Genomic DNA, 26,212 nt, shown 5'->3' on the forward strand with positions numbered 1-26,212 from the left:
GTCAAGAAAAAAACAAATGATAACACAGTGATGCAATAAAAATGCAGAAATGTCTTTATTTTTCAATTTATTTACAGTTTATTATCATCTGACCTTGTACAGCAAAAGGTATTGAAAAATATGAAAATAGCTCTGGATCAATTTCGCTTCAATGACTGTGATAGATTTCACCATGTCATGAATATTCTCAAATAATGTGATATCTCTAGTGTCTTTACGGCCATTCTGACTTCAACTAGGAAACAGGCAGGTGAATAGTTAGGCTTCACCAAACTCCACAAGATTTGCTTTCAGTTGACAGCATTTTAAATATCTCACAAGTTTCGCCATAATTGTAGGGCTTGAACATCCTTTAACAAAGAGTTCTTGATGTTGAATGATAGCTTGTCTGTGATTTCATGCTCTAGTATGGCCTAATTTTGCTCTTAGTGGTTTGTGTGGTTCCATGACAAAGGTGTATGATGTTGGTTAATCTAGAGCAATTAATCCTGAACTTCCACTTGTCATGAGCACCATTCTATTTGCTTTCCCACACCCCAGCAGGAATAGCTGGTGCTTTTCCATGATAGATTTTCAGGTTATCTGGATTTGACTCATTGCAATTTCATGGGCCTGCACTGTCCAATAGTTAACACAACTGCATGATACTCAGGTTCTCAATGCTGACATAAGTTGGTGGTAAGCTGCCTTCTTGACGCAGTCCACTTGATGTAGGTAGACCAACAATGCCATTATGGAGGGAGGCCCAGGATTTTGACAGAGTGATACTGATGTAATGATAGTCTATTTCCAAATCAGGATGATAAATGGTTTGGAGGAGAACTTGCAGATGACATTCTCATGTATCTGCTGCCCATCTTCTTCCAGATGTTACTAGATCTGGGTTCAGAAGGTGTCACCTAAGGATCTTTGGAGAATTTCTTTAGTACATCTTATAGACATTTGATAGCACTGCTACTAAGTGGATGATTGAGTATCTGTGGGGGTGGTGCCAATGAAGCAGACTACTTTGTCCTGGATATTGTCAGGTTTCTTTAGTGTTAATAAAATGCAGCAAGTGGGGAGTCCTATCCATCAGGATCTCCAGGACACAGCCTGAAGAATGCCAATTGCCACATCTGGAGAAAATATCAGGAACCGTGCAGGATATCTGCAGATAGAGACTTTCCCGGGTAGACAATGGACTTTTAAAGGTTGTGCATGTACAAGCAATGCCATTGAAACAGAATTAAAACATTAGAGGTAGGAGCAGGAGGAAGCCATTCAGCCCCTCGATCCTGCTCGGCCATTTGATATGATCATGGCTGATTTCATCTCGGCTTCAACTTCACTTTCCTGCCTGTTCCCCATAACCCTTTAACCCATTACTGATTGAAAATCTATGTCTCCTCCTTAAAATTACTCAGTGTCAATGAATTCTATTGATCTCTGATTTAAATCTGTTACCCGTTATCTGAAAACTATGACCTCTGATTTTAGATTGCTCCACAAGAGGAAACACGCTCTACATCTTTTTCTTTTGTTAATCATCTTTTAGCATCTCTTATACCTCAATTACATCTCCTCGCATTTTTCTAAACTCCAGTATGTATCGGCGTAAATTCTTCAGCCTCTCTACATTAGATGAACCCTTCATCTCTGGCATCAATCTACTGAACCTTTAATGAACTACATCCAATATAACTACATCCCTCCTCAATTGGGGAGACCAAAATTGGATTCAATACTCCAGGTGCGATCTCACTAATGCCTTGTACAGTTGTAACAATACTTCCCCACCGTTATACTCTATTCCTTAAGCAATAAATGCCAAAATTCCACTTACCTCCCGACAGCCTTCCCGACAGCCTTCCCGACAGATCCCTCTGCACTGAGTCACTTTAAAGTTTCTCTCCTTTTACATAATAAGTTACCTCCCACCAAAGTAAATAATTTCACACATCCATTTTAATCTTGGTTTGCCAAACTTTGGCCCATTCACCTCACCTATCCACACCCATTTGTAAAATACTTTATTTCTTCATGGCATCTAGGATTATGGGATATCTACTGAGTAGCAACCTTTTCTTGGAAGGACATATAGTAAGATGGGACAGAAATCAGTCAGAGGAAATGCCTATGCCATAGAAGATGAACATCAAAGATAATTAATGAGGCAGGTTTGGTAAGATACTGTGAGAGAATTAATTGGGCCTCACAGTGAGAAAACCTTCAAAAGCGTTGTGCAACTTAAACCTTCAAGAAAAATGCATAAGGTTCAGCTGGCATTGATTCTCACCAGTTTCAATTACAAGGAGGAAAAAAGCATGTAACATTTTGATTCAGTCCTTTAAGTTTTTACATTCAACATTTGATTCCACAATTTTAGATTATAGCCTTTCCCCTCATCATTTCAAAATAAACTTTTAATAATGATTCTGCTATTGCCATTTCCACCTCATCTTGACCCATCTTTAGTTCCTTTACCTTCCCCAACCACCTTCAATGGTTTTGCACCAAATGTCTCCTGTTACAGTGACAGTTTTTTTTCTTCTATTTCCCCACTTCTTCTTTTCCTGCCTCTGCACTTACTTTGACAGTGCTGTAGGATAAACAGGGGTGTGACAGCTTGGATACTTGGCACACACAAGTGCTCTATTCTCCTGCGATGGTTACCAACCAGCTATACACTGAGACAGTGGGATCTCGTAAATTGACAAAAATGTTTGGTTGTTCCGATAAGACCTTGATTACCAGATATGTGAAATCTAAAACATCAAAGATCTGTCAATTTCCTTTCTAGAAAGCAAAACTGAAACTCTGTGCTTGACTGGGTTTATCTGTATCAAACCTCATGTCATGCGAAGCCATCATACAATAATTTAAAAACATGGTGGATGTAATTGTGGATTGCAAAAAGCAGGATCATACATTGGTCAACAATTGAGTCCTAACTAGATAGAAAGAATTTGCATAGGGCAATGGGTGGTCAACTTACTTCTATTAGGCAGAAGTGGGTACTGCAGATGCTGGAGATTTACAGTCAAGGTTAGAGTGGTGCTGGAAAAGCACAGCAGGTCAGGCAGCATCGGAGGAGCAGGAAAATTGATGTTTTGGGCAAAAGCCCTTCATCAGGAATTTCTGATGAAGTGCTTTTGCCCGAAATGTCGATTTTCCTGCTCCTCGGATGCTGCCTGACCTGCTGTGCTTTTCCAGCAGTTGAAACTTTATTGCTGGAACAGCACAGCAGGTCAGGCAGCATCCAGGGAACAGGAGATTCGACGTTTCGGGCACAGGCCCTTCTTCAGGCCCTACTTCAGGTTCCTGAAGAAGGGCCTGTGCCCGAAACGTCGAATCTCCTGTTCCCTGGATGCTGCCTGACCTGCTGTGCTGTTCCAGCAATAAAGTTTCAACTTTGATCTCCAGCATCTACAGACCTCACTTTCTCCTCGTGCTTTTCCAGCACCACTCTAATCTTGAATCTTCTTCTGTTGTTCTATGTGCTTAGTGCTTTTAGAGAGTCACTAACAGTCACCCATACTGCTGTGGGTCTGGCCACACAGGTAGGCCAGAACGGGTGAAGGATGGCAGATTTACTTTGTCTTACGACACAGGGACAGACAGCCTAATCAGATCAGCTTTGTACTCACAACACAATAAAGTTCAAACCTTCAAAGACCCTCAATATTGACCCCAAAGATTCCTAACCAGTCTTTTAAAATAACACTTTATGAATAAACAATTCTCAACACCAGGTTTGTGGCTTAAACAAAATACTTAACTATTTATTAATAATATGGTAACTTTAGCATTGTATAATTAAACAACAAAATAATCTAATTGATGTTTATGATTTAAACTCAATAAGCTTTTACCCAGCGTTATTCACACAAAAGGCAAACAGACAACTACCAGGTAAGGAATACATAAAATAACAAAACTGGCCAGATTACTTAAATGGTTTTCACGATGCATTTTTCCACAGATGCATATGATTGTTTCTGGCTGATTTTCGGAAGACCTCAATCCGGATCACACTTCACTCTGAGGAAGTTTCAATAATACTTGTAACTTAGTTTTTATTCTCTGAACTTCCAATCACTGATAATGGGAGTTTAGGCAGGGAGCTTTCAAATCTTCATGTAACATTAACAGCCAAACTCCTCTGTCAGGCACATAATCCAAAACCCAGTTTTCAAATGCTCCAACCCCTCGATGTTTGACCATCCTCTTCCCTCCCAGACCTGCTGGCACCAATTCCCAAGTACTGACCTCATTAATGGCCAAACATCTGCTATCTGCTCCCCCACCACCCCCACTCCCACCCCCACCCCCGTTGAAGTATCTGTGGAACCTTTTGATCAAGAACCAACCTGAAATTCATTTTCAGGCCTGGCCTCACAAATAAACAACAGCTTGTTTGTCACTTTCCTTAACACAAACTGCTGACCACAGTCCAAAGGTCATTTTTCAGCTCACAGTTCACAGATCACAGCTACAAATCAAAATTGATAAAAGAAAGTAATGAAAAATCAGCAAGGGTTTCAACATTCACTCCATGACATTAATGAACAAAATTTCTTTTTTACTGAATCAGTAGTAGTTTTATCATCACTCGCCTTCATTTCCAGATTTATGATTAATTGAAATTGAATTCCATTAGTTGCCATAAGAGTATTCAACTAATGTCACCTCAACAATGGCCTGGATTGCTACTCCAGTGACATTACCACAATGTCAACAATTCGTCTAAAAGCTCAAAGGGGCCAAAAGGCTGACTGTTGATCTACAACGTCAATGCTCAGGGTGGTGCTGCCCTGTGGCGTCTGTTCAATAGCTGCTGCCCCTATTCAAGTAGCTGTCATTGTCATTATGGATGGGGAGTTGAAAGATACTGCACCTCCTACTCAGTCTATTGAACTTCTGAACATGACACTGTGTAACCTCACAGGCAGTAAAGGGACTCGGTCACAGAGGTGTCCAGGGATCTTGAAATGATTGGCACTAAGTCGCTGTCCCCACACAAAATCACTGAGCTTAGACCTAAGGAGATGTTCCTCTCAGTGTAAATCACAGCATGATTGTGGCTGACCTAAAGCTTGCCATTTTCTCTTTTTATTGAGTTAGTGTAGTTCCAATTTCACATCTCAATTGTTTCTTGTTCTGCACTCACTTTCTCCAAACTCCTAAGTTGCTGGCCTCATGTGTAACCTTTGTACCAGGGGGCACAGTGCCATGTCCGATTACTTCATAATTAATTGAATTGTAACAGCATATCGACCAATCATGATGGTATAATAAACAGAATTTGCTTAAACGTCATTACTGAATTGAATTGAATTGAGTTTATTGCCACATGTACCGAGGCACAGTGAAAAGCTTTGTCTTGCGAGTAGTACAGGCAGATCACAGAGTTAAACAGCATAGATAAGTAAATTATAGGTAAACAGCAGCAAAAACAAAAACACAGGTACAGGTGAATGTAAGAGTTTGTAAGTCCATTCACTATTCTAACAACAGTAGGGTAGAAGCTGTTTCAAAACCAGCTGGTGTGTGTGTTCAGTTTTCTGTACCTTCTCCCTGATGGTCGAGGCTGTAGAAAAGCTCTGTCAGGATGGGATGGATCTTTGAGAATGCTGGCGGCCTTTCCTTGACAGCGGGCCTGGTAGATGGAGTCTACAGATAGGAATTTGGCCTTTGTGACTGTCTTGGCCGAGTTCACCACTCTCTGTAACTATCTCCGATCTCGAATGGTACAGTTGCCATACCAGGTAGTGATACATCCAGACAGAATGGTCTCGATGGCGCACCTATAAAAGTTGGCAAGGGTATTCGCTGTCATGCCAAATTTTCTCAGCTGCCTGAGGAAGAAGAGACGTTGTTTGGCCTTTGTAAACAGTGCGTCCACACAAAGAGTCCAAGAAAGTTTATTGTGGATGACCACTGGAGACATGATAGAACTCCCAGATCACCAGGCCTGATTTTTACTAAAAATTTTGATCCCCTATGCACATATCAATATTCATCCTCATATATTTTTGATAGAGTCCAGAGGAATGATGCTGGTATCTCTGAATGTATTTTCTTCATTTTATAAATCATGTTTGTAAAATGGTTATATCAGATACCCAGAGACAAATACCTCTGTCAGGTCAGACTAATCTTTAAATATGTCTGCTTCAGGCTCCACTGCTAAAGGCATTTTCAACTTCTCTGTCAGGTCTGACATCACCATCTACTAATGTTTCCTCCAATGGAGATAGATTAAACCAAAGCTACAGTTTTGAAGCAAAAAGAAGCATTTTTGGAAAATGGTTATCAGTGTGGAATGTGTTTTATCAGTCTGTTGTTTAGTTTGTATGATATAAAATATTGATTCAAGCAAAAGACAGAAATGCAGTTTTGGGCAACGTATTCTAAAAGTCAAGGCTATAGAAGACTTCTTTGGATTTTTGCCAATTCAATGCATTTGTTTTTAGCTTGAAGTACTTCACAAATGAAAATATAGAAATGTGAAATAATTTTGTACTTTACATTTCAGCAAGTTACTACATTTAGAAATTTGTAAAACCTATTCCTCGTTTTAAAGTACAGGATACATTAAGTGTTGAAACAACCATGCACAAATGTGCCCCATATCTCCAAAATATTCTGTAAGGATGAGTGTAGTATAATTTCCTTTCAACAAGGAAGTAATAAGTAGTATAACTTTTACCACAGGGTGCTGTACATTCCTAAATGATACAGCGAATGATCAGATTTCTTAGGCAGATCCTTAAGTTTAGATTAGCATGCTTCAAATTCACATATTTTAATTTCACCAGAAATTATACTTTTCAATGATTTGCAGAAAGTTCTGTTGTTTTTGTTTACACCACATGCAAGATTTTAAAATGGTTGAAAATAAAGTACAGCATGTGTGGTCTATGATGTCCCTGCTGGAGACAGCCTACAGCACACAGATAAGAATTATTTATTCTCTCCTCCCCTTGGCCACATGTTTGAAATACCATGATAAGAGGTATTTTTAAAAATACGCTATCTAGATAGGAACACTTTTTATAATACAGTGAGCATTCAATAACTAGAAATATCCTTACATTAGTTCACAATTCACAGTGTTTAAATAAATACTGATCCACGATTAGGATATGCTTTACTTAGAGGGCATAGATTAATAAAAAGATCAATAGGATTCCTGCTACTTGAGGCACCTTATAAGGATTTTTAACACAGTTGCATAAGTCAAATAATACATAAACCAAGAAATTGTGACTGCTACAGAAAGCTTTGTTATTAAAAATGTGAGAGCAAGTGTGAATTATGTTAATTATGTTTGGCATTGTACGGATGGTGTAATGCATTAATGCAAGAGCATACTGCTCCATAATATATTTTCACAATCTGCACTTATTTATCTTGAAGCTGCCATATAGTATTTTGCTGAAAAAGTGCAAAGTGCTGAGAAAGAGCGGGAGCAGCAGAGGAAGTGACGACAAGCAGAGGGGCAGCCGAGACCCGGAAGCAGTTAGTGTAAGCTTAGCTGGGTTAGTTTTTTCCCCCTTTAAAAGCGTGAAGGAGAGGAACCCGAGGCACTACACGGGTAGTGCCTCCCACCCGCCCTCCTCCTCTAACCTATTAATAACATCTGTTGTGGCAAGCAGGTAAGTGCTGAATTTTGCTTGTATTATTTAGACACAGTTTTTGTTTAAACAGTTAGCTTTAGAGGGATGGCAGTGAAGGCAGTGCAATGTTCCTCCTGCAACATGTATGAGGTGAGGGATGCCATCGACGTCCCTGCCGATTACACTTGCAGGAAGTGCACCCATCTCCAGCTCCTCCAAGACCGTGTTAGGGAACTGGAGCTGGAGTTGGATGAACTTCGGATCATTCGGGAGGCAGAGGGGGTCATAGATCAGAGTTATAGGGAAGTAGTAACTCCAAAGATGGCAGATAGATGGGTGACAGTGAGGGGGACTGGGAGGAAGCAGCCAGTGCAGGGACCCCCTGCGGCCATTCCCCTCAAGAACAAGTATACCGTTTTGGATACTTGTGGGGGGGATGACTTACCAGGGGTAAGTAACGGGGCTCAGGTCTCTGGCACGGAGCCTGTCCCCGTTACTCAGAAGGGAAGGGTGAAGAAGAGCAGAGCAGTAGTAATTGGGGACTCGATAGTTCGTGGCACAGATAGGCGGTTTTGTGGGAACGAGAGAGACTCACGTTTGGTATGTTGCCTCCCAGGTGCAAGGGTACGTGATGTCTCTGATCGTGTTTTCCGGGTCCTGGAGGGGGAGGGGGAGCAACCCGAAGTCGTGGTCCACATTGGCACCAACGACATAGGTAGGAGGAGTGCTGAGGATGTTAGACAGGCTTTCAGGGAGCTAGGTTGGAAGCTTGGAGTTAGAACAAACAGAGTTGTTGTCTCTGGTTTGTTACCCGTGCCACGTGATAGAGATTCGAGGAATAGGGAGAGAGAACAATTAAATGCGTGGCTTCAGGGATGGTGCAGGAGGGAGGGGTTCCAGTTTTTGGATAACTGGGGTTCTTTCTGGGGACGGTGGGACCTCTATAAACAGGATGGTCTACACCTGAACCTGAGGGGAACCAGTATCCTTGGGGGGAGGTTTGCTAGTGCTCTTGGGGGGGGTTTAAACTAACTCGGCAGGGGCATGGGAACCCAGATTGTAGCTTCAGGGTGCAGGGCCTGGAGTGTAGGGAGGTGAGGAACATGGCATCAATTTCCAAGGAGGGTGCCTGTAAACAGGGAAGTTGTTTGAAGTGTGTATACTTCAATGCAAGAAGTATACGAAATAAGGTAGGTGAACTTGCAGCGTGGGTTGGTACCTGGGACTTCGATGTTGTGGCTATTACGGAGACATGGCTAGAACAGGGACAGGATTGGCTGTTGCAGGTTCCGGGATTTAAATGTTTTAGTAGGTTTAGAGGTGGGGGTAAAAGAGGGGGAGGTGTGGCATTGCTTGTCAAAGACAGTATTACAGCGGTGGAAAGGACGATGGATGAGGACTTGCCATCTGAGGTAGTTTGGGCTGAGGTTAGGAATAGGAAAGGTGAGGTCACCCTGTTGGGAGTCTTTTACAGGCCTCCTAATAGTCCTAGAATCATTGAAGAAAGGATTGGGAAGGTGATTCAGGAGATGAGTGACAGTAATAGGGTGGTTGTTATGGGGGACTTTAACTTTCCTGATATTGATTGGGAAAGCTATAGCTCAAGTTCGTTAGATGGGTCAGTGTTTGTTCAATGTGTGCAGGAGAGTTTCCTGACACAATATGTAGACAGGCCAACAAGAGGTGAGGCCATACTGGATTTGGTTCTGGGTAACGAACCAGGCCAGGTGTTAGAATTAGAGGTAGGTGAGCACTTTGGGGATAGTGACCATAATTCGGTGATTTTTACACTCGTGATGGAGAGGGATAAGTGTGTACTACAGGGCAAGAATTATAGCTGGGGTAAGGGAAATTATGATGCGGTGAGGCATGACTTAGGATGTGTGGCTTGGAAAAGTAGACTCCAAGGCAAGAGTGTAAATGATATGTGGAACTTGTTCAAGGGGCAACTATTGAGTGTCCTTGATAATTATGTACCTGTCAGGCAGGTAGGAAAGGGTCGTGCGAGGGAGCCGTGGTTTAATAAGGAATTGGAATCCCTTGTTAAATGGAAGAGGGCGGCCTATCTCAAGATGAGACGTGAAGGTTCAATTGGGGCGATTGAGAGTTATAGGGTAGCCAGGAAGGACCTGAAGAGAGAGCTAAAAGCAGCAAGGAGGGGACACGAAAGGTCCTTAGTAGATAGGATTAGGGAAAACCCTAAGGCTTTCTATAGGTATGTTAGGAATAAAAGAATGACTAGGGTAGGAATAGGTCCAGTCAAGGATAGTAGGGGGAAGTTGCGTGTGGAGGCGGAAGAGATTGGGGAGACACTGAATGAATACTTTTCTTCAGTATTCACTCAGGAACAGGGCATTGTTGTCGATGAGAATACTGAGGCACAAATAAGTAGAATGGATGGCTTTGAGGTATGTAGAGAAGAGGTGTTGGAAATCCTGGAAAAGGTGAAAATAGATAAGTCCCCTGGGCCTGATGGCATTTATCCTAGGATTCTCTGGGAAGCAAGGGAGGAGATTGCAGAGCCATTGGCCTTGATTTTTATGTCCTCTTTGTCTACAGGAGTAGTCCCAGAAGACTGGAGGATAGCAAATGTGGTTCCCTTGTTCAAAAAGGGGAGTAGGGATAGCCCTAGTAACTATAGGCCGGTGAGTCTCACTTCTGTTGTGGGCAAAGTCTTAGAGAGAATTGTAAGGGATAGGATTTATGCACATCTAGATAGGAATAATGTGATCAAGGATAGTCAGCATGGTTTTGTGAAGGGCAAGTCGTGCCTCACAAACCTTATTGAATTCTTTGAAAAGGTGACGAAGGAGGTTGATGAGGGGAAAGCGGTAGATGTGGTATATATGGATTTTAGTAAGGCGTTCGATAAGGTTCCCCATGGTAGGCTACTGCAGAAAATACGGAGATATGGCATTGAGGGTGAGTTGGAGGTTTGGATTAGGAATTGGCTGGATGGAAGAAGACAGAGGGTAGTAGTTGATGGCAAAGTTTCTTCATGGAGTGCCGTCACTAGCGGTGTTCCGCAAGGATCTGTTTTGGGACCATTGCTGTTTGTCATTTTTATAAATGACCTGGAAGAGGGGTTAGAAGGTTGGGTGAGCAAGTTTGCGGATGACACGAAAGTCGGAGGAGTTGTTGACAGTGAGGAAGCATGTGGCAGGTTACAGCAGGATATAGAGAAGCTGCAGAGCTGGGCAGAAAGGTGGCAGATGGAATTCAATGTAGCTAAGTGCGAGGTGATTCACTTTGGGAAGAATAACAAAAAGATGGGGTACTGGGCTAATGGTCGGATACTTGGTAGTGTGGATGAGCAGAGGGATCTTGGTGTCCATGTACACAGATCTCTGAAAGTTGCCACCCAGGTAAATAGTGCGGTGAGGAAGGCATATGGCGTACTGGCTTTTATTGGTAGAGGAATTGAGTTCCGGAGTCCTGAGGTCATGATGCAGTTGTATAAGACTCTGGTACGGCCGCATCTGGAATATTGTGTGCAGTTTTGGTCGCCATACTATAGGAAGGATGTGGAGGCATTGGAACGGGTGCAGAGGAGGTTTACCAGGATGTTGCCTGGTATGAAAGGAAAATCGTATGAGGAAAGACTGAGGCACTTGGGGCTGTTTTCACTAGAGAAAAGAAGGTTTAGGGGTGACTTGATTGAGGTGTACAAGATGATTAGGGGGTTAGATAGGGTCGACAGTATGAACCTTTTCCCGCGTATTGAGTCGGGTATTACAAGGGGGCATAGCTTTAAATTAAGGGGGGGTAGATATAGGACTGATGTTAGGGGTAGGTTCTTCACTCAGCGAGTCGTTAGTTCATGGAATGCCCTGCCAGTAACAGTGGTGGACTCTCCCTCTTTATGGGCATTTAAGAGGGCATTGGATAGGTATATGGAGGATAGTGGGTTAGTGTAGTTTAGGTGGGCTTGGATCGGCGCAACATCGAGGGCCCAAGGGCCTGTACTGCGCTGTATTCTTCTATGTTCTATGTTCTATGTAAGTGAGGGAAGGGGAAATTACTATGATCCTAGCTAAACAGATCATAATATTTCAGGATGTAAAGCATAACCCAAACATATGCTTTTTGGCAAATATTCTTCCTTTTAAAATTATGGTGTTCAATCATCTCTGGGATCAATCATTTACCTTTTCTGTCTTGAGTCCTTGTGTCTCTTTAGCTTCATCAACTATGGGTGTGAAAGACACCCATGTAAACCTCACTCACCTAAGGCTATTGTTAGCAACACAGCGGTCAAACCTTCCAACCGATCTCACTGCGGAGGGCAGGCGGAGCTGCCTGTTACCTTTGCTCTCCAAGGTTGGAGGCACTTTGGTTGTGACCATTCAGGCACAGAGATTTTAACCTTGTTCCTCTCTTATGCTCAAAAATGGCTGTACCCAAATTTTCAGGCCACTGTATTTCAAAAACAAACTATTAGGCTGCTGCTAAATCTGTTTCTTATTTTACTCATGTTGTCATATCTTATTTTGAAGTCAAGACTGCATATTCCTGATTTTAGATTAACGCACTTCAATGACTCAGGTCAGTGGTAGTTAAATTGGTCAGGGTGTAAACCAGATGTCTGACCTGAAAGTGTGACATTATCAGTCAGGTGCAATAAATGTAGAGTTTCTCCTCCACTAGACTGACAAAGATGAAACAGACATGTCATTAGCATGAGTACATTATCATTCACAATCATTTACCCGAATCAATAGAATGCTGGCAACAAAGCTGAATGTTTTAAATAGAAATAGATAGATATATATAAAACTTTAGTTGTCATTCTTGAAACACAAAACAACCACTTTTCTGATATCCTATTACTTGACATAGCTAAAGCTGCTCACAGATTGAACAGAGCAATGTTTTGTCTACATGTATAATTCTGCAACAATTTTATTAAAAGATCATCTGTAGAACTTTACACATTAGCAGCACAGAGGAAGGTAATACATGCTATTGTGTCTGCACTAGCTCCTTACTGAAATAATCCTAAACAAATCCCATTACCCTGCTATCTCCTCACACTCCTTTATATCCCTCTACTTACTTATCCAATTACTTTAATTAAATGTACAGTAGTTTAAATTGTTTAACCATGCAAGTGTCCAAAAGGGTTAGCGCCTAGGAACGTATTAAGCACTTGCACAATATGATGATATTGCATGAAAACAGGTGGAATAACAACTCTGACCTAACATCAAGGTCTCCCTCAGTCTCAGTGATATATATTTATCATTTTAAAAATTTGTTTACAGGATGTAAACATTGCTGACTAGGCTAGCATTTATTGCCCAGAGGACAGCTAAGAGCCAACCACTTTGCTGTGGATCTGGATTTACATGTCAGCCAGACCAGGTAAGGATGGCTGATTTCTTTCCTTAAAGAACATTCATGAACTAGATAGTTTTTACAAAAATTGTTGCCTAACTGTAACCTTAACCCATTAGGGACAGCTCTTCATTCTGGATATTTATTGAATTCAAATTTCACCATCTGCCATGGTGGGATTCCTAAAGCATTGACCTGTGGTCTTCATTGCTGGTCTACATCCTATGATCACTATTTTTCTTCTATCAATGTAACTTGCACCTAATTGCTATTATGCAGTAAACCACATCTTGTTTATGACAAGAGCTTCCTCTTGTGAGTTTATCAGATTTTTTTTTTCTATACCATATTAAACCAAGCTTTCCCCACCAGGAAAGAGCATTGTGGCAGACAATCTAACAGATGGAGCATACACCTATTGTGACATTCTCTAAGGCAAATCATTGCCTGCTTTTCTATGCAACAATTCTCTCCCATCCTCTTGAGCACTTGGGTTGTAATTTTGAATAATAACTCTTCATCAATCTCTCCCCAACTATAGCTAATAATCTCTCTTTTGCATGTTATAAAACCTCTTTAGGAAGAGTGTCTAATAAATCTCCACTTAGTAGTGTCTGCTCCAACAGTAAATGTTTGACTACCTTATGGTATTCCTCCAAGCTATGTTTCTATTCCTGGTGTCATCTTCAGGCATGAATTGCCATAGGTTCAAAGTTTTATTGTAAGAAGTTGGAAAGGCAAATGTTGGGCTAGGGTTGAGGAACAAAGTCCTGCAGGCCAGCATATCCTGCTCCTGGCCATGATGAGGAGAAAGTGAGGACTGCAGATGGTGGAGATCAGAGTCAAGAATGTAGAGCTGGAAAAGCACAGCAGGTCAGGCAGCATCCGAGAAGCAGGAGAATCAATGTTTCGAGCATAAGCACTTCATCAGGAATGAGGCTTGTGGGTCGAGGTTGAGAGATAAATGGGAGGGGCTGGGGTTGGGAGGGGCTGGATGCAGGTAAGGCTATGGTGAGGCCTTACCTTGTCAGCGGTGGAGTTGGTGCACAAAATGTGATAATATTACCTGATTCCACAAAGGCAAGTCCAGGCTCCATTCAGTTATTCAGCAAACCCAAGGAATTGTAACCAATTGGGTCCACACCCACCATCCACCTGCCTGAGTCAATAACACCAATCATCAAATTCGCCTTGGAGTAGAGTTCAGGGTTTCACCCATAAAGATCCTGCTACACTGGAGGATGTAAGGTAACATTTAAAGAATCCTGCTTTACTTTCCAGTAAGTTGTTAAACTATTGAACTTTTTTCACAATAACCTTCAGATCTGTTGCTATGTGTTGCTACACTCTATGTCTGAGTGGAGTTCGTCACTCAGTAAAGGCTGACTTGAATTAAGCAACCAGCAAGCTCCGATGGTTCTGCGAGGATGTTTCAATCTTTAGTCATGACACGCCTGAACCATGGAACAATAGTTGCTCTTTCGTCTTGCTGTGAAAATATTTTCAAATATTGCACTAGTAAATGCAATGGTCACAATGCTTAACATCAAAAATGTCCAGTCAGATGTTAAGGACTTAGACTGGAGGAGTTCACTATTGTTGTAGTCCCAATACTCCAGGGATCATGACATGAAATGGTTTTCAAGTTACCAAGATATCCTGTTAAATGCCTCAGCCATATCAGGTTTAAATAGAAATATTTATTGAGCAGGTTTCATAATAAACACAATTATTGGTTCATTATCAAAACAAAACTTATCAATCCGCAAACTTATGCAATCATTGATAAAAATATACCATTTGAAATATGTAGGTCTAAGCTTTTATCCTTCTCAATATCCCCAAAACACACAGCAGCTAAAGTGAGAAAAAACCCACCGGCTAATGGATTATTGTTGAGGACAAAAAGGGTAAAGCATAGAATATTCCAAAATCTGTTGCTTTAATGTTCTTGTTTGTGTGCTTACATCACCAATCATCCATGGTTGTCTCTGGAGTCTTATTGACATGAACACAATGTTGAGATGTTCCTCAATCAGTCTCTCTAAAGAGGAATTAGGTTTCACCCTGAACTCAACAAGAGAGTTTCCTTTTCACATTCCCCAACTAAGGATCACATCAAACAAGATACTCTCCATCTCGTCATTTTCAAACAGCCACAATAGCAAAGCTCACAGTAATCAACAAACATGTGATTTCTAGGAAAACTTGTTAAAAACAATTCCCAATGTCCACCTTTCAACAACCTTAATTTTTAAAGAAACCATTCGAAATGTTTGCACAAATTCTGATATAATCCACTAACTGTAGTCCTTCAAGATCTAAGTCTTCCATGAAATATTAAATATAAGTGTCATCACAGCACAGAAACTGTGTATTTTGTACTGAATACCTGATTGGAAGGAAGTCTAAATTCTAGAGGATGAGGATTTAATCCTTTCTGTGGCTGTTTTGAAAATTCTTTCCAACATATGCCAATGTGTATTCTATGAAACTTCAACATGAGCACGTTCAAAATATGTGGATCAATGGATTAGCAAACATAATGTATATAATATAATATCAATGGATATGCAAATATAATGTCTTGAATAAAATGAGCAGATTTGCACAAACTTGCTACTTGGCAAAATACAGAATAGCATAAAAGTTAATTGATATTAAAGAAGGAGTTCTACCTTCAACAGCCCTCTTGAAGAAAACCTTGCAACTTCCACATGTAAGGACTCCATAGTGACATCCTGAGGCTTCATCTCCGCAGATCAGACAGAGTTTCTGCAGACTCAGACCTGGGGCAAAGTGAGACATGTGGCCCCTTCCATTCTCTGGTCTTTAAAAAAAGAAAGGAATGGATTTCAAAATAAATTGACACACCATTAAAAATAATTACAACAAAACATCAGCTAAAGGTTTTACATCCATCTATGGTGAAGTTTCACCAATCTTGCATCACATTACTCTCTATATGTAAAATATTAGTTACATTCGATTGTATATTTGTAATGAATAATTTCACTTTTAATGTGAATATTTTGCTGATCTCATTGACTCTTGTAAAACTGCACTTTTTTAGTTAACAAAAATCACTAATTGGCAGATTTTCTCTTGAAGCCCATGTTTGCAATGAATGGTATCTGATTTTATTAATCTGTCTTCTGGCTAGTGCCAATTAAGGCTTTTCGTTTCATGGCTGTGCAATGGTGGAAAAACAAGTAATATCTTTGATGGCATTTCTGATCCAGTAATTGCAATTATTATTGGGATAATGTGAATTTATTATGTTGGCCACACGAGTAACAGAGCTAGGAGGTAAAAACTGATTAATAACAATCTGTTCAAGTCATCCAGCATTTACTATCTTAATCACAAAATTCTGCTCTACAGCAAGGGTGGTCTTGATGCTATGGGGGTGCCAGTTTTCCAGCAAGGTAGGGTTCCCACTACTTCCTTTCACTTCCTGTGGCAAACGCTTTCTGCTGAGTGTAATAGCGTTCTGTGCGATCATCAGAAATAAGCAGAATAGGCAAAATGTAGTCAATCAAGCCTCATGCTGAACTGATGTCAAACCTGCCAATGTGGATGTCACCATTTGAGTTAATGTCTTGTTTTGAGGATACACAGTAGTAAAGTATAAAGAAATAATCAAAAATTTGCTGTTTACTTTCTACTAAATGGCTGAGTTTATTCAGGTGCTGAATACACCCTCCCAATTAGAAAACTCTCAGGGCAAAATGCTACTTGAAGGGAAACCATTCCTGTGACCACAAAGTCCTTGAGCACATCATTTATTTCAGCAATGTCAGCTATCAGTGGAATGCTCCTTAGCCTGCAACGTGAAGGCGTGGTAGTGCAGGGGTAACAAATTAGGGGTTAAATGGCTCAGTGAGGGAGGAGACATAAGGAGAATGGGGTTCCCATCAGGACAGTCTTCCCGAGAGAACATTTTCTTCCTTCAGGAACAATGTGTTCAATGCCTGAAATTCAGAACTGTATATTTATTGTAACTAGACTTGTTGCCTCAGAACAGCCTGAGGATATCAATTTCACCGACTGACATGGTGCCCATGGCCCTTAGTTGTTTTTATCACAGTATTGTCCCAGGCTCTGGAACAAGCCACCATACACTTGTTGTCTGTGCATTGTTCAGTCAGAGACACTGATGGAGCCTCCATCCGACAGGAAAGTTGCCTTCATTGGCTTCTCTCTGAACTAATTGAAACAGTAGAGTGTGTATGTGGCTCTGTCACAATGGTATGCTTTGGTACCGAGAGCCACTGAACACACCTGTCGGGTTTTGTGGACATCACATCATGGTGCGAAGATGGATGTCAACTGTAAAAGCTTACAATGTGGTTTTGCTGTTTATTTATACTCAGCACATCATGCTGTTCAATTCTCATTTTTAGCAACAATGAAGCATCATCCATCTGGTGACAGTCTGCTGATCAGAGAAGCTTTCACCGCCATTCCCAGCTGAAGGGCCACTACTGGGTGACCAGGGTTATTTGCTTGACACCTGGGTAGTGATCCCATCTGCAATCCACCATTCCTGGCCAGGATCTGTAACGATGGGAATCAAGCTGCTCTAAAGAGCATCATGGAGCAACTGAAGCTATGCTTCCATTGTTAGCGGCTCCAGGAGGAACCCTGCAGTCCTCTCTGTAGCAGGTGACCTTATTTTGTGGTGGTGTCCAGCGTCCTCCCCAATTTCACAATTGTAATGGTACAGCTTTTATAACCAGGGGTTCAGTGAAGAGCTCAGAAAGAGAAGGAAGGAATGTTGCAGGCAGCACATCCACATTCCAGACGAGAAGTCATGAGCACTTCATTCAATCTGGATTCCCATTACTACAGTCTCAGTTCCCAGTGTACAACAGTCCCACCCATATATACCACCAACCTGTTAGGAACCATTCCAATGTGCTTCTGACAACACTCAAATAAAAGCCATAACAACCATTCAAATTCAAAATTCTCAAACATCTAATATTCTTTATAATAAGCAATTGATCACTTTATTGTGGTGCTTGACTTGCAATTATTCTTGCCTGGACTTGTTTTCCTACACACTGGTAGCTCAGTAGCTGCAGAATGGCTGGCCAAAGGCTGCCACTATTCACAGATGTTCCTGCAACAAGAGAATTAAAGGATAACCCAGTGCAGCTCTTGGCTTCCTGGGCTTGGCTTTACCTGCACCACCTGCATTTGGGTACAGCACTTGGTACTGCTTGGTTGAGAGGCAGAGGCTACAATGATGGCCCAGTGCTGGACATGAGGGAACACAAAATGTCCATGCAGAGTGGAGTTCCTTCCACTTCCCCAAGTGGAAGTAACTCAGAAATCCTAAATACAGTAGCGCCTTGACTTATGAACTTAATCCTTTCCGGGACCCGGTTCGCAAACTGAATCAATTTTCCCATTGTTTGGATATTCAAAGCGCGCGTAGCAAAGCAGAACAATGACAATGAAACCATGTGGTCACACACGGGCCTTTTGCGTTCATACCTTGAATTTCGTACTTACGTTGAAGCAAAATTTTACATACAATCCTGTTTGTAAACCGATTTGTTCGTGAACGGGGTCATTCGTATGTCGAGGCGCTACTGTAATCTATTAGAGGAGATTGCTAGAAACCTCTCCTCACACTGGGCTGGACAGAATGAAGCTGCATCCTATTATGTTGCACTGACATGGCAACAAACAAAGGTTTCATCACCCGAGTCTGAGCTTTCATTGCCGAACTCTAACATTAGGTTGCTTCTGCCTGTGTGGCAATGGAAGCTGTGATATTGCTATTCTGCAAGTGTTCTCCTGAAAGTGGCAGGAAAGGATGGGCACCAAGTCCCTGTGCAAAACCATGTGTCAAGCTGAAGCCAGACTCTTCCCCATTCCTTGACAGTGACAGCTGGAGGCCCATCAAAAAGTATCATACATTTCTGTGTCTGCCTACCTCAGCCATTGTCAGGATGCCACCGAATCAACATCCTGATGGGAGGCCTCTGCAGTTGAACTCATGTGCAGTTTTACATTCTGGGAAGTTGACACATGCATGGCCTTGGCAAAAGTGAGGACTGAAGATGATGGAGATTAGAGTCGAGAGTGTGGTGCTGGAAAAGCACAGCAAGTCAGGTAGCATTCGAGGAGCAGGAGAATCAATGTTTCAGGCAAAAGCCCTTCCTTAGGAATCCATGGCCTTTCCCACTGCCCTGGTTATTGGGAATCCTGCTGTGAGATGTGCCAAATGTAAATGCTATCTCTAGTGGGCGGCACGGTGGCACAGTGGTTAGCACTGCTGCCTCACAGCGCCAGAGACCCGGGTTCAATTCCCGCCTCAGGCGACTGACTGTGTGGAGTTTGCACGTTCTCCCCGTGTCTGCGTGGGTTTCCTCCGGGTGCTCCGGTTTCCTCCCACAGTCCAAAGATGTGCAGGTCAGGTGAATTGGCCATGCTAAATTGCCCGTAGTGTTAGGTAAGGGGTAAATGTAGGAGTATGGGTGGGTTGCGCTTCGGCGGGTCGGTGTGGACTTGTTGGGCCGAAGGGCCTGTTTCCACATTGTAATGTAATGTAATCTAATCTAACACACGCAGTGACAATATTCACTGACTGAGTATTTAATTGAGTAATAGTGTTCTTTTTTTTAATCAGTTTCTTCTTCATTCAGGCCTTCAGCCTCCAGTACAACTGCCTGGACTAGGGGGATCTGAGAGCAGAGGCAGAGGCCACAGTTGTGATGAGGGAATGTGATATTAAGGCAAGAGCCTGCAATTGTAAGTCATAACAGATTGCAGAATAAAGATGAGATTTTGACGTACCGTATCAATCTCAATGATTTCAGTTTGTGTTCTGACCACTGCCTTAGGGGCAGCTGAACTCACGATGAAAGAAACATGACTCCCCGTTGGATAAGACATCGAGCCAAGGTTCTCCTTGCCTTCCCTTCTCCACTCCTCCCTGACCAGATACCAATGCTGCACATTCTGGGTCACCATATCTTGGGAAAGGGATGGAGGGGGGCAGTGAATCAATGAATGTGTCGCAATATTCTTGGAGATACGTCTACCAGAGCTGAATATCTGATAATGGATTACAACAGTGCACGATGTGGGAGGGTATGACAAAGCTATGAAAATGAGGCATGAGTCACGGTCAGTGAAGATTAGTTATAAATGAGTGAATAGAGTATGATGAATGGAGCCATGTGGGAAGTTGGTTATGTAAATTATGGATTGTTAAGATCACATGCACTGATCTTAACCACAAATGAGGTCTCTAAGCTTATTTCAGTACAAAGTTAGAAATAACAAAACACCAGGTTATAATCCAAACCTGAAGGAGCAGCGCTCTGAAAGCTAATGCTTCCAAATAAACCTGTTGGACTAAAACTTGGTGCTGTGTGAGTTTTAACTTTGTCTACCCCAATCCAACACCAGCTCCTCCACATCAGTATATCCTTTAGGTCCTGGGGCTACGCTGGAAGGATTAGCTGTAATGGTCAGCCTTCTCAGTGTGTCCTGAAGATATTTTGGTTTCCTGAAGGAAGATAAACCCTCTCCTCCTGAGCCATATGCAAGAACATTGGAGAGGGATCGTTGGTCTGTTGCCCCATTTTTGTCATTCCTTGCCTGTCTTCTATTCTTCTTAAAACAAAATGATATCCCATGCTGCAGTCAGAATGCATCTCGTCTCTAAAAGGTGCAGTTTGGCTTTAAGTAGAATGGACTCACTTTACACGGTGTTAACCTCTCGCAAACTCAGGCCTCATGTTGATGCATACAACTACCCAACAACACGTTCAGCACCGGGCTGCTTGCCACAGTCATTAGTATGAGTGGGCAGCACTGAGTTTGCCAGCTGCCTGCCTCACTCTGAATAGTTGCAGGTTAATTGTACATTGTGATCCCTGCATCAGTTTCAGGAGTTATCCAATTTTGCCTCCTTTGTTTCTCATGGGAATCTGTTAAAAGCAGCTAGACGGGAGCAGTGCACTAGTTAAAATGAATCCAGATATTTTGATATTTAATAAGAATTCACTGTTCATGAGTTAGGTGATGTTATGTAATGGGTGAAACTTTGTGATTTGGTTGTGGTGAGAGGGTTTTTAATGATGTGAAAGGGTGGCAAGTGAAGACCACACTGCCTTCACCTTTGGATAACTTTGGTACCCTCATTGGGGCATGGAAGTGACCAATTGATACCTTTGAAAGGTTTCATCTTGTGCAAGTGGAATTAGCCCAATTGGTGACAGAGCATTCAACATGTGGGATCATGAGAAACAGTGGGTCTTTATTGGCTCAGGGTACGTGATGGGTCCATCTTTCAAAGGAACCCAGTGAGTAATCACAGGAGCTCAGGAAGTGGGGAGCTTGCTGAGTGCCATCGCTGCCCCCCCCCAACCCCCACATCTCCACACATGATTCCTTCTCTACCATCACGCACCTGTGCCTCAACCCCACTTTAATCAAATGCCTGATGGGTGTCATACGACTTGCAGCCCCCCTTTTTGCCAGTGACACTGTGGAGAACCAAAGAATTGCTGGGAATTTGTGACAGACAGAACTTCTGTTCCTTGGTGAAAGTGAGGACTGCAGATGCTGGAGATCAGAGTCAAAACGTGTGGTGCTGGAAAAGCACAGCCGATCAGGCTGATCTGATGAAATTCTCATGCTCGGAAAGTCAACTCCCCTGCTCCTTAGATGCTGCCTGACCGACTGTGCTTTTTCTGTACCACACTTTTTGATTCTGCTCCCCCCCTGGTACCCCTTGATCCTGGGGTGGCACCGTGACTCAATGGTTAACACTGCTGCCTCATGGTGCCGGGATCCTGGATTAGATTCCAGCCTCAGATGACTGTCCCTGTGGATTTTGCACATTCTCTCTGTGGTTGTGTGGGTTTCCTCCAGGTGCTCTGGTTTCCTCCCACAGTCCAAAGATGTGCAGGTCAGGTGGATTGGCCGTGCTAAAGAGCCCATAGTGCTCAGGGATGTGGAGGTAAGGTGGATTAGGTGGATAATGCAGAGTTGCAGCGATGGGGTAGATTTGGTTGGGACACTCTTTACAGAGTCAGTGTAGACTCAATGAGCTGAATGGCCTGCTTCCACATGGTAAGGACTCTATGATGCTAAAGACTGCTGTTTGCCTCTCATGTTGCTGTTGGCGCAGTACGTGCAAGACATTCCTCAAAGGAGGTATTACAGAGTTCTCATCGGCAAATGTGATACCCATCACTTCCATAACATCCCACCCAATGTGTCTGAGTGTGAACTAATCAGTTAATAAACATGAATTTTTTTTTCCCTTTGCTAAGTCTCACATTAGACATGTTTTGGTTCAGATGAACCGGTACTTCCTACCACTTGAAAATTAATTTTTACATGAACTTTCTATTTATGTTTCAACTTAAGTATTAGAAAACAGAAACAGTAAATTCCAAAGGCAAATCATGGGATCTCATGAACAGAGAAATCTCTGTATTTTACTGAAGGAAGGATACAGTGTATCGTTTAAAAAAAAAAGTTCATCTGCCATGACACAAACTCGGATCAAATATTAATCTGTACTACTGACATGTTGGCAACAATACAGTATGGAATACATGGAGATTAGCTGAAAACTGCTAAGTGGCAGTGAGGTACTGAGTCAGGGGATAGAGATACTCTTGGGAAATAATTTTCACTATGAAGGACTTGACTGATCATGCATAACACTCACAAAAAGGACATATTTGAGAGGCACAGATGGAAACAAAGTAAGTAGAGTTTTGCATCATGTTTTCTGTTATGATGACATCTTGTGAAGAGTAGCGTAAAGGCATTGTATATTACTTTACAAAGAAACCAAGTCTAGTACATCGACATCCTTACGTACAATCAGAGTTCCTGCATTCCACCCTTATCTGTTTTAGAACACTTGTGTTTTTTGAACTTTAGGTTAAGAAACGTTATGAAAATGGAAGTTAATTTGAGATAAAGTTTTACATGTTCCAAGCTGAAAACTCCTCTGGACAGAAATTTTTCAACTTTATATAATTAAGACAGAGGAGAAAGTGAGGTCTGCAGATGCTGGAGATCAGAGCTGAAAATGTGTTGCTGGAAAAGCGCAGCAGGTCAGGCAGCATCCAAGGAGCAGGAGAATCGACATTTCGGGCATGAGCCCGAAACCATTCCTGAAGAAGGGCTCATGCTGAAACGTCGATTCTCCTGCTCCTTGGATGCTGCCTGACCTGTTGCACTTTTCCAGCAACACATTTTCAGCCATAATTAAGACAGAGTTCTACATTCATTAGGCTTTGAGCCTTAATTTTCAGAGATAATATATTTTGTCATGTAATGACAGGTGAATCAATCAGATCACAGGGTTTTGAAACCTATAGAAGTCACTTTATTTTATTGGATTCAGTAATTATTGGGATATAATTCCATTTTCATAGAAATTACAAATTCTTGCTTTCTCTGATTTCTTGATCATTTATTGAATGTTGGAATACAAGTTTTTGTAACATGTTGTAAAGTTTTAATAGACAACTAATCAACAAATAACAGTCAGTATTGATGTACTTCCAATAACGATATTTGTCTACCAAATAAACGGGTGCAAGAATGCATCATAAACTTTCAGCTAATCAGGAACAGACATGCATGGGAATCAGAAAGAGAAAGATTGATAGTACAAGGTATGAATATCCCAGTTCTAAATCACGAGGCTATCGTAGCCCATCATGCTCGGTTTTTTAGAGTTTGAAGGAGCACTCAGTATTCATAATAGTCCAATTCAACAGGAAAATAACTCTAGCTATTGAAAATAAGAAGTAACAGCCAAATGAATCTGACACTTTTCTATCTCCCTGTTTATTCAGTCCTCATTTCACTAAGTCCTGCCAGTTCATGTTGCCACTGTTACATATCTACCCACCATTCTCACTGTTACATATCTACCCACCATTCTCACTGTTACATATCTACCCACCATTCTCACTGTTACATATCTACCCACCATTCTCACTGTTACATACCCACTCACTATTCTCACTGTTACATATCTACCCACCATTCTCACTGTTACATATCTACTCACCATTCTCACTGTTACATATCTACCCACCATTCTCACTGTTACATATCTACTCACCATTCTCACTGTTACATATCTACCCACCATTCTCACTGTTACATATCTACTCACCATTCTCACTGTTACATATCTACCCACCATTCTCACTGTTACATATCTACTCACCATTCTCACTGTTACATATCTACCCACCATTCTCACTGTTACATATCTACCCACCATTCTCACTGTTACATATCTACTCACCATTCTCACTGTTACATACCCACTCACTATTCTCACTGTTACCCACCCACTCACCATTCTCATTGTTACCCACCCACTCACTATTCTCACTGTTTGCCACCCATTCACCATTCTCACTGTTACCCACCCACTCACCATTCTCACTGTTACATACCCACTCACCATTCTCATTGTTACCCACCCACTCACTATTCTCACTGTTTGCCACCCATTCACCATTCTCACTGTTACATATCTACCCACCATTCTCACTGTTACATATCTACCCACCATTCTCACTGTTACATATCTACTCACCATTCTCACTGTTACATACCCACTCACTATTCTCACTGTTACCCACCCACTCACCATTCTCATTGTTACCCACCCACTCACTATTCTCACTGTTTGCCACCCATTCACCATTCTCACTGTTACCCACCCACTCACCATTCTCACTGTTACATACCCACTCACTATTCTCACTGTTTGCCACCCATTCACCATTCTCACTGTTACCCACCCACTCACCATTCTCACTGTTACATACCCACTCAATATTCTCCCTGTTCCATACCCATTCACCATTCCCACTGTTACATACGCATTCACTATTCTCACTGTTACCTACCAACTCACTATTCTCACTGTTACGCCCCCACTCACTATTCTCACTGTTACCTATCCACTCACCATTCTCACTGTTACAGACACATTCACTATTCTCACTGTTACCCACCCACTCACCATTCTCACTGTTACATGCCTACTCACTATTATCACTGCTACCTTCCCACTCACTGTTCTCACTGTTACCCACACACTCAACATTCCCAATGTTACCCACCCACTCACTATTCTCATTGTTACCCACTCACTCACCATTCCCACTGTTATGTACCCACTCACTATTCTCAGTCTTACATAGCCACTCACTATTCTCACTGTTACCTACCCACTCACTAATCTCAACATTCCCTTACCACTGTAAATAATCATTCGTCTCCATGTTCCTCCATCCTATTCCGTTTTAGTGCTCTCAATGACATTGTGACAAGGAGAAGCAAAATATTTATGCTTTTAGTTTCTTTATAATACTTTTCTTCATTCAGCGTGAAAGCACGGAACGATCGTCAATAATGTTTAAAAGCAAGCGTGACTTTCTGGTGGCAACTGTACACCACAACTGTGTTGAAAATGCATTGAGGAGTTGGCAGATGCTCAATCAAGAGGGTGCAGCAAGCTGTGATGATAGTGTTGCCACTGGTACTGCTCACAGTGTGCAGCAACATGTGATGCTGGATTTAGTGTTGGCACTGCTCATTGTGTGCAGCAAGCTGTAATCGGAGTGTTACGGTTGGCACTACTTACTGTGCGCAGCAAGCTGTGATGGGTGTGTTAAAGGTGGCACTGCAATAACAACACTGTTTGCTGCACACAGTGACCAGTGCCAACAGGAACAATACTATCATTGCTTGCTGCACACAGTAAGTAGTGCCAACAGCAAGCTGTGATGGGAGAGTTACTGTTGGCACTTCCCACTGTGTGCAGCAAACTGTGATGGTATTGTTACTGTTGGCACTGCTCACTGTATGCAGCAAGCTGTGATGGTATTGTTACTGTTGGCACTGCTCACTGTATGCAGCAAGCTGTGATGGTAATGTTACTGTTGGCACTGCTCACTGTGTGCAGCAAGCTGTGATGGTATTGTTACTGTTGGCACTGCTCACTGTATGCAGCAAGCTGTGATGGTAATGTTACTGTTGGCACTGCTCACTGTGTGCAGCAAGCTGTGATGGTATTGTTACTGTTGGCACTGCTGACTGTATGCAGCAAGCTGTGATGGTATTGTTACTGTTGGCACTGCTCACTGTATGCAGCAAGCTGTGGTGGTAATATTACTGTTGGCATTACCTACTGTGTGCAGCAAGCCGCGATGGTTGTGTTAGTGTTTACACAGGTCACTGTACGCAGC

General features: G+C 42.1%; 1 protein-coding gene across 1 annotated transcript in view; it reads right to left on the reverse strand.

Annotated features, from left to right (window-relative positions):
• Positions 1–26,212, reverse strand: part of LOC122553907 (progesterone receptor-like) — a 352,930-nt gene that overhangs the window by 221,650 nt on the left and 105,068 nt on the right. The window contains exon 2 of the mRNA XM_043698410.2: positions 15,620–15,771. Coding sequence (XP_043554345.2) covers positions 15,620–15,771 — 152 coding nt within the window. The remainder of the gene's footprint in view (positions 1–15,619; positions 15,772–26,212) is intronic.

This window comes from Chiloscyllium plagiosum, unplaced genomic scaffold (genome assembly GCF_037043375.1).
Source record: "Chiloscyllium plagiosum isolate Xiang-an unplaced genomic scaffold, Cpla_swu_hap1 HiC_scaffold_6, whole genome shotgun sequence".
NCBI lineage: Eukaryota > Metazoa > Chordata > Chondrichthyes > Orectolobiformes > Hemiscylliidae > Chiloscyllium > Chiloscyllium plagiosum.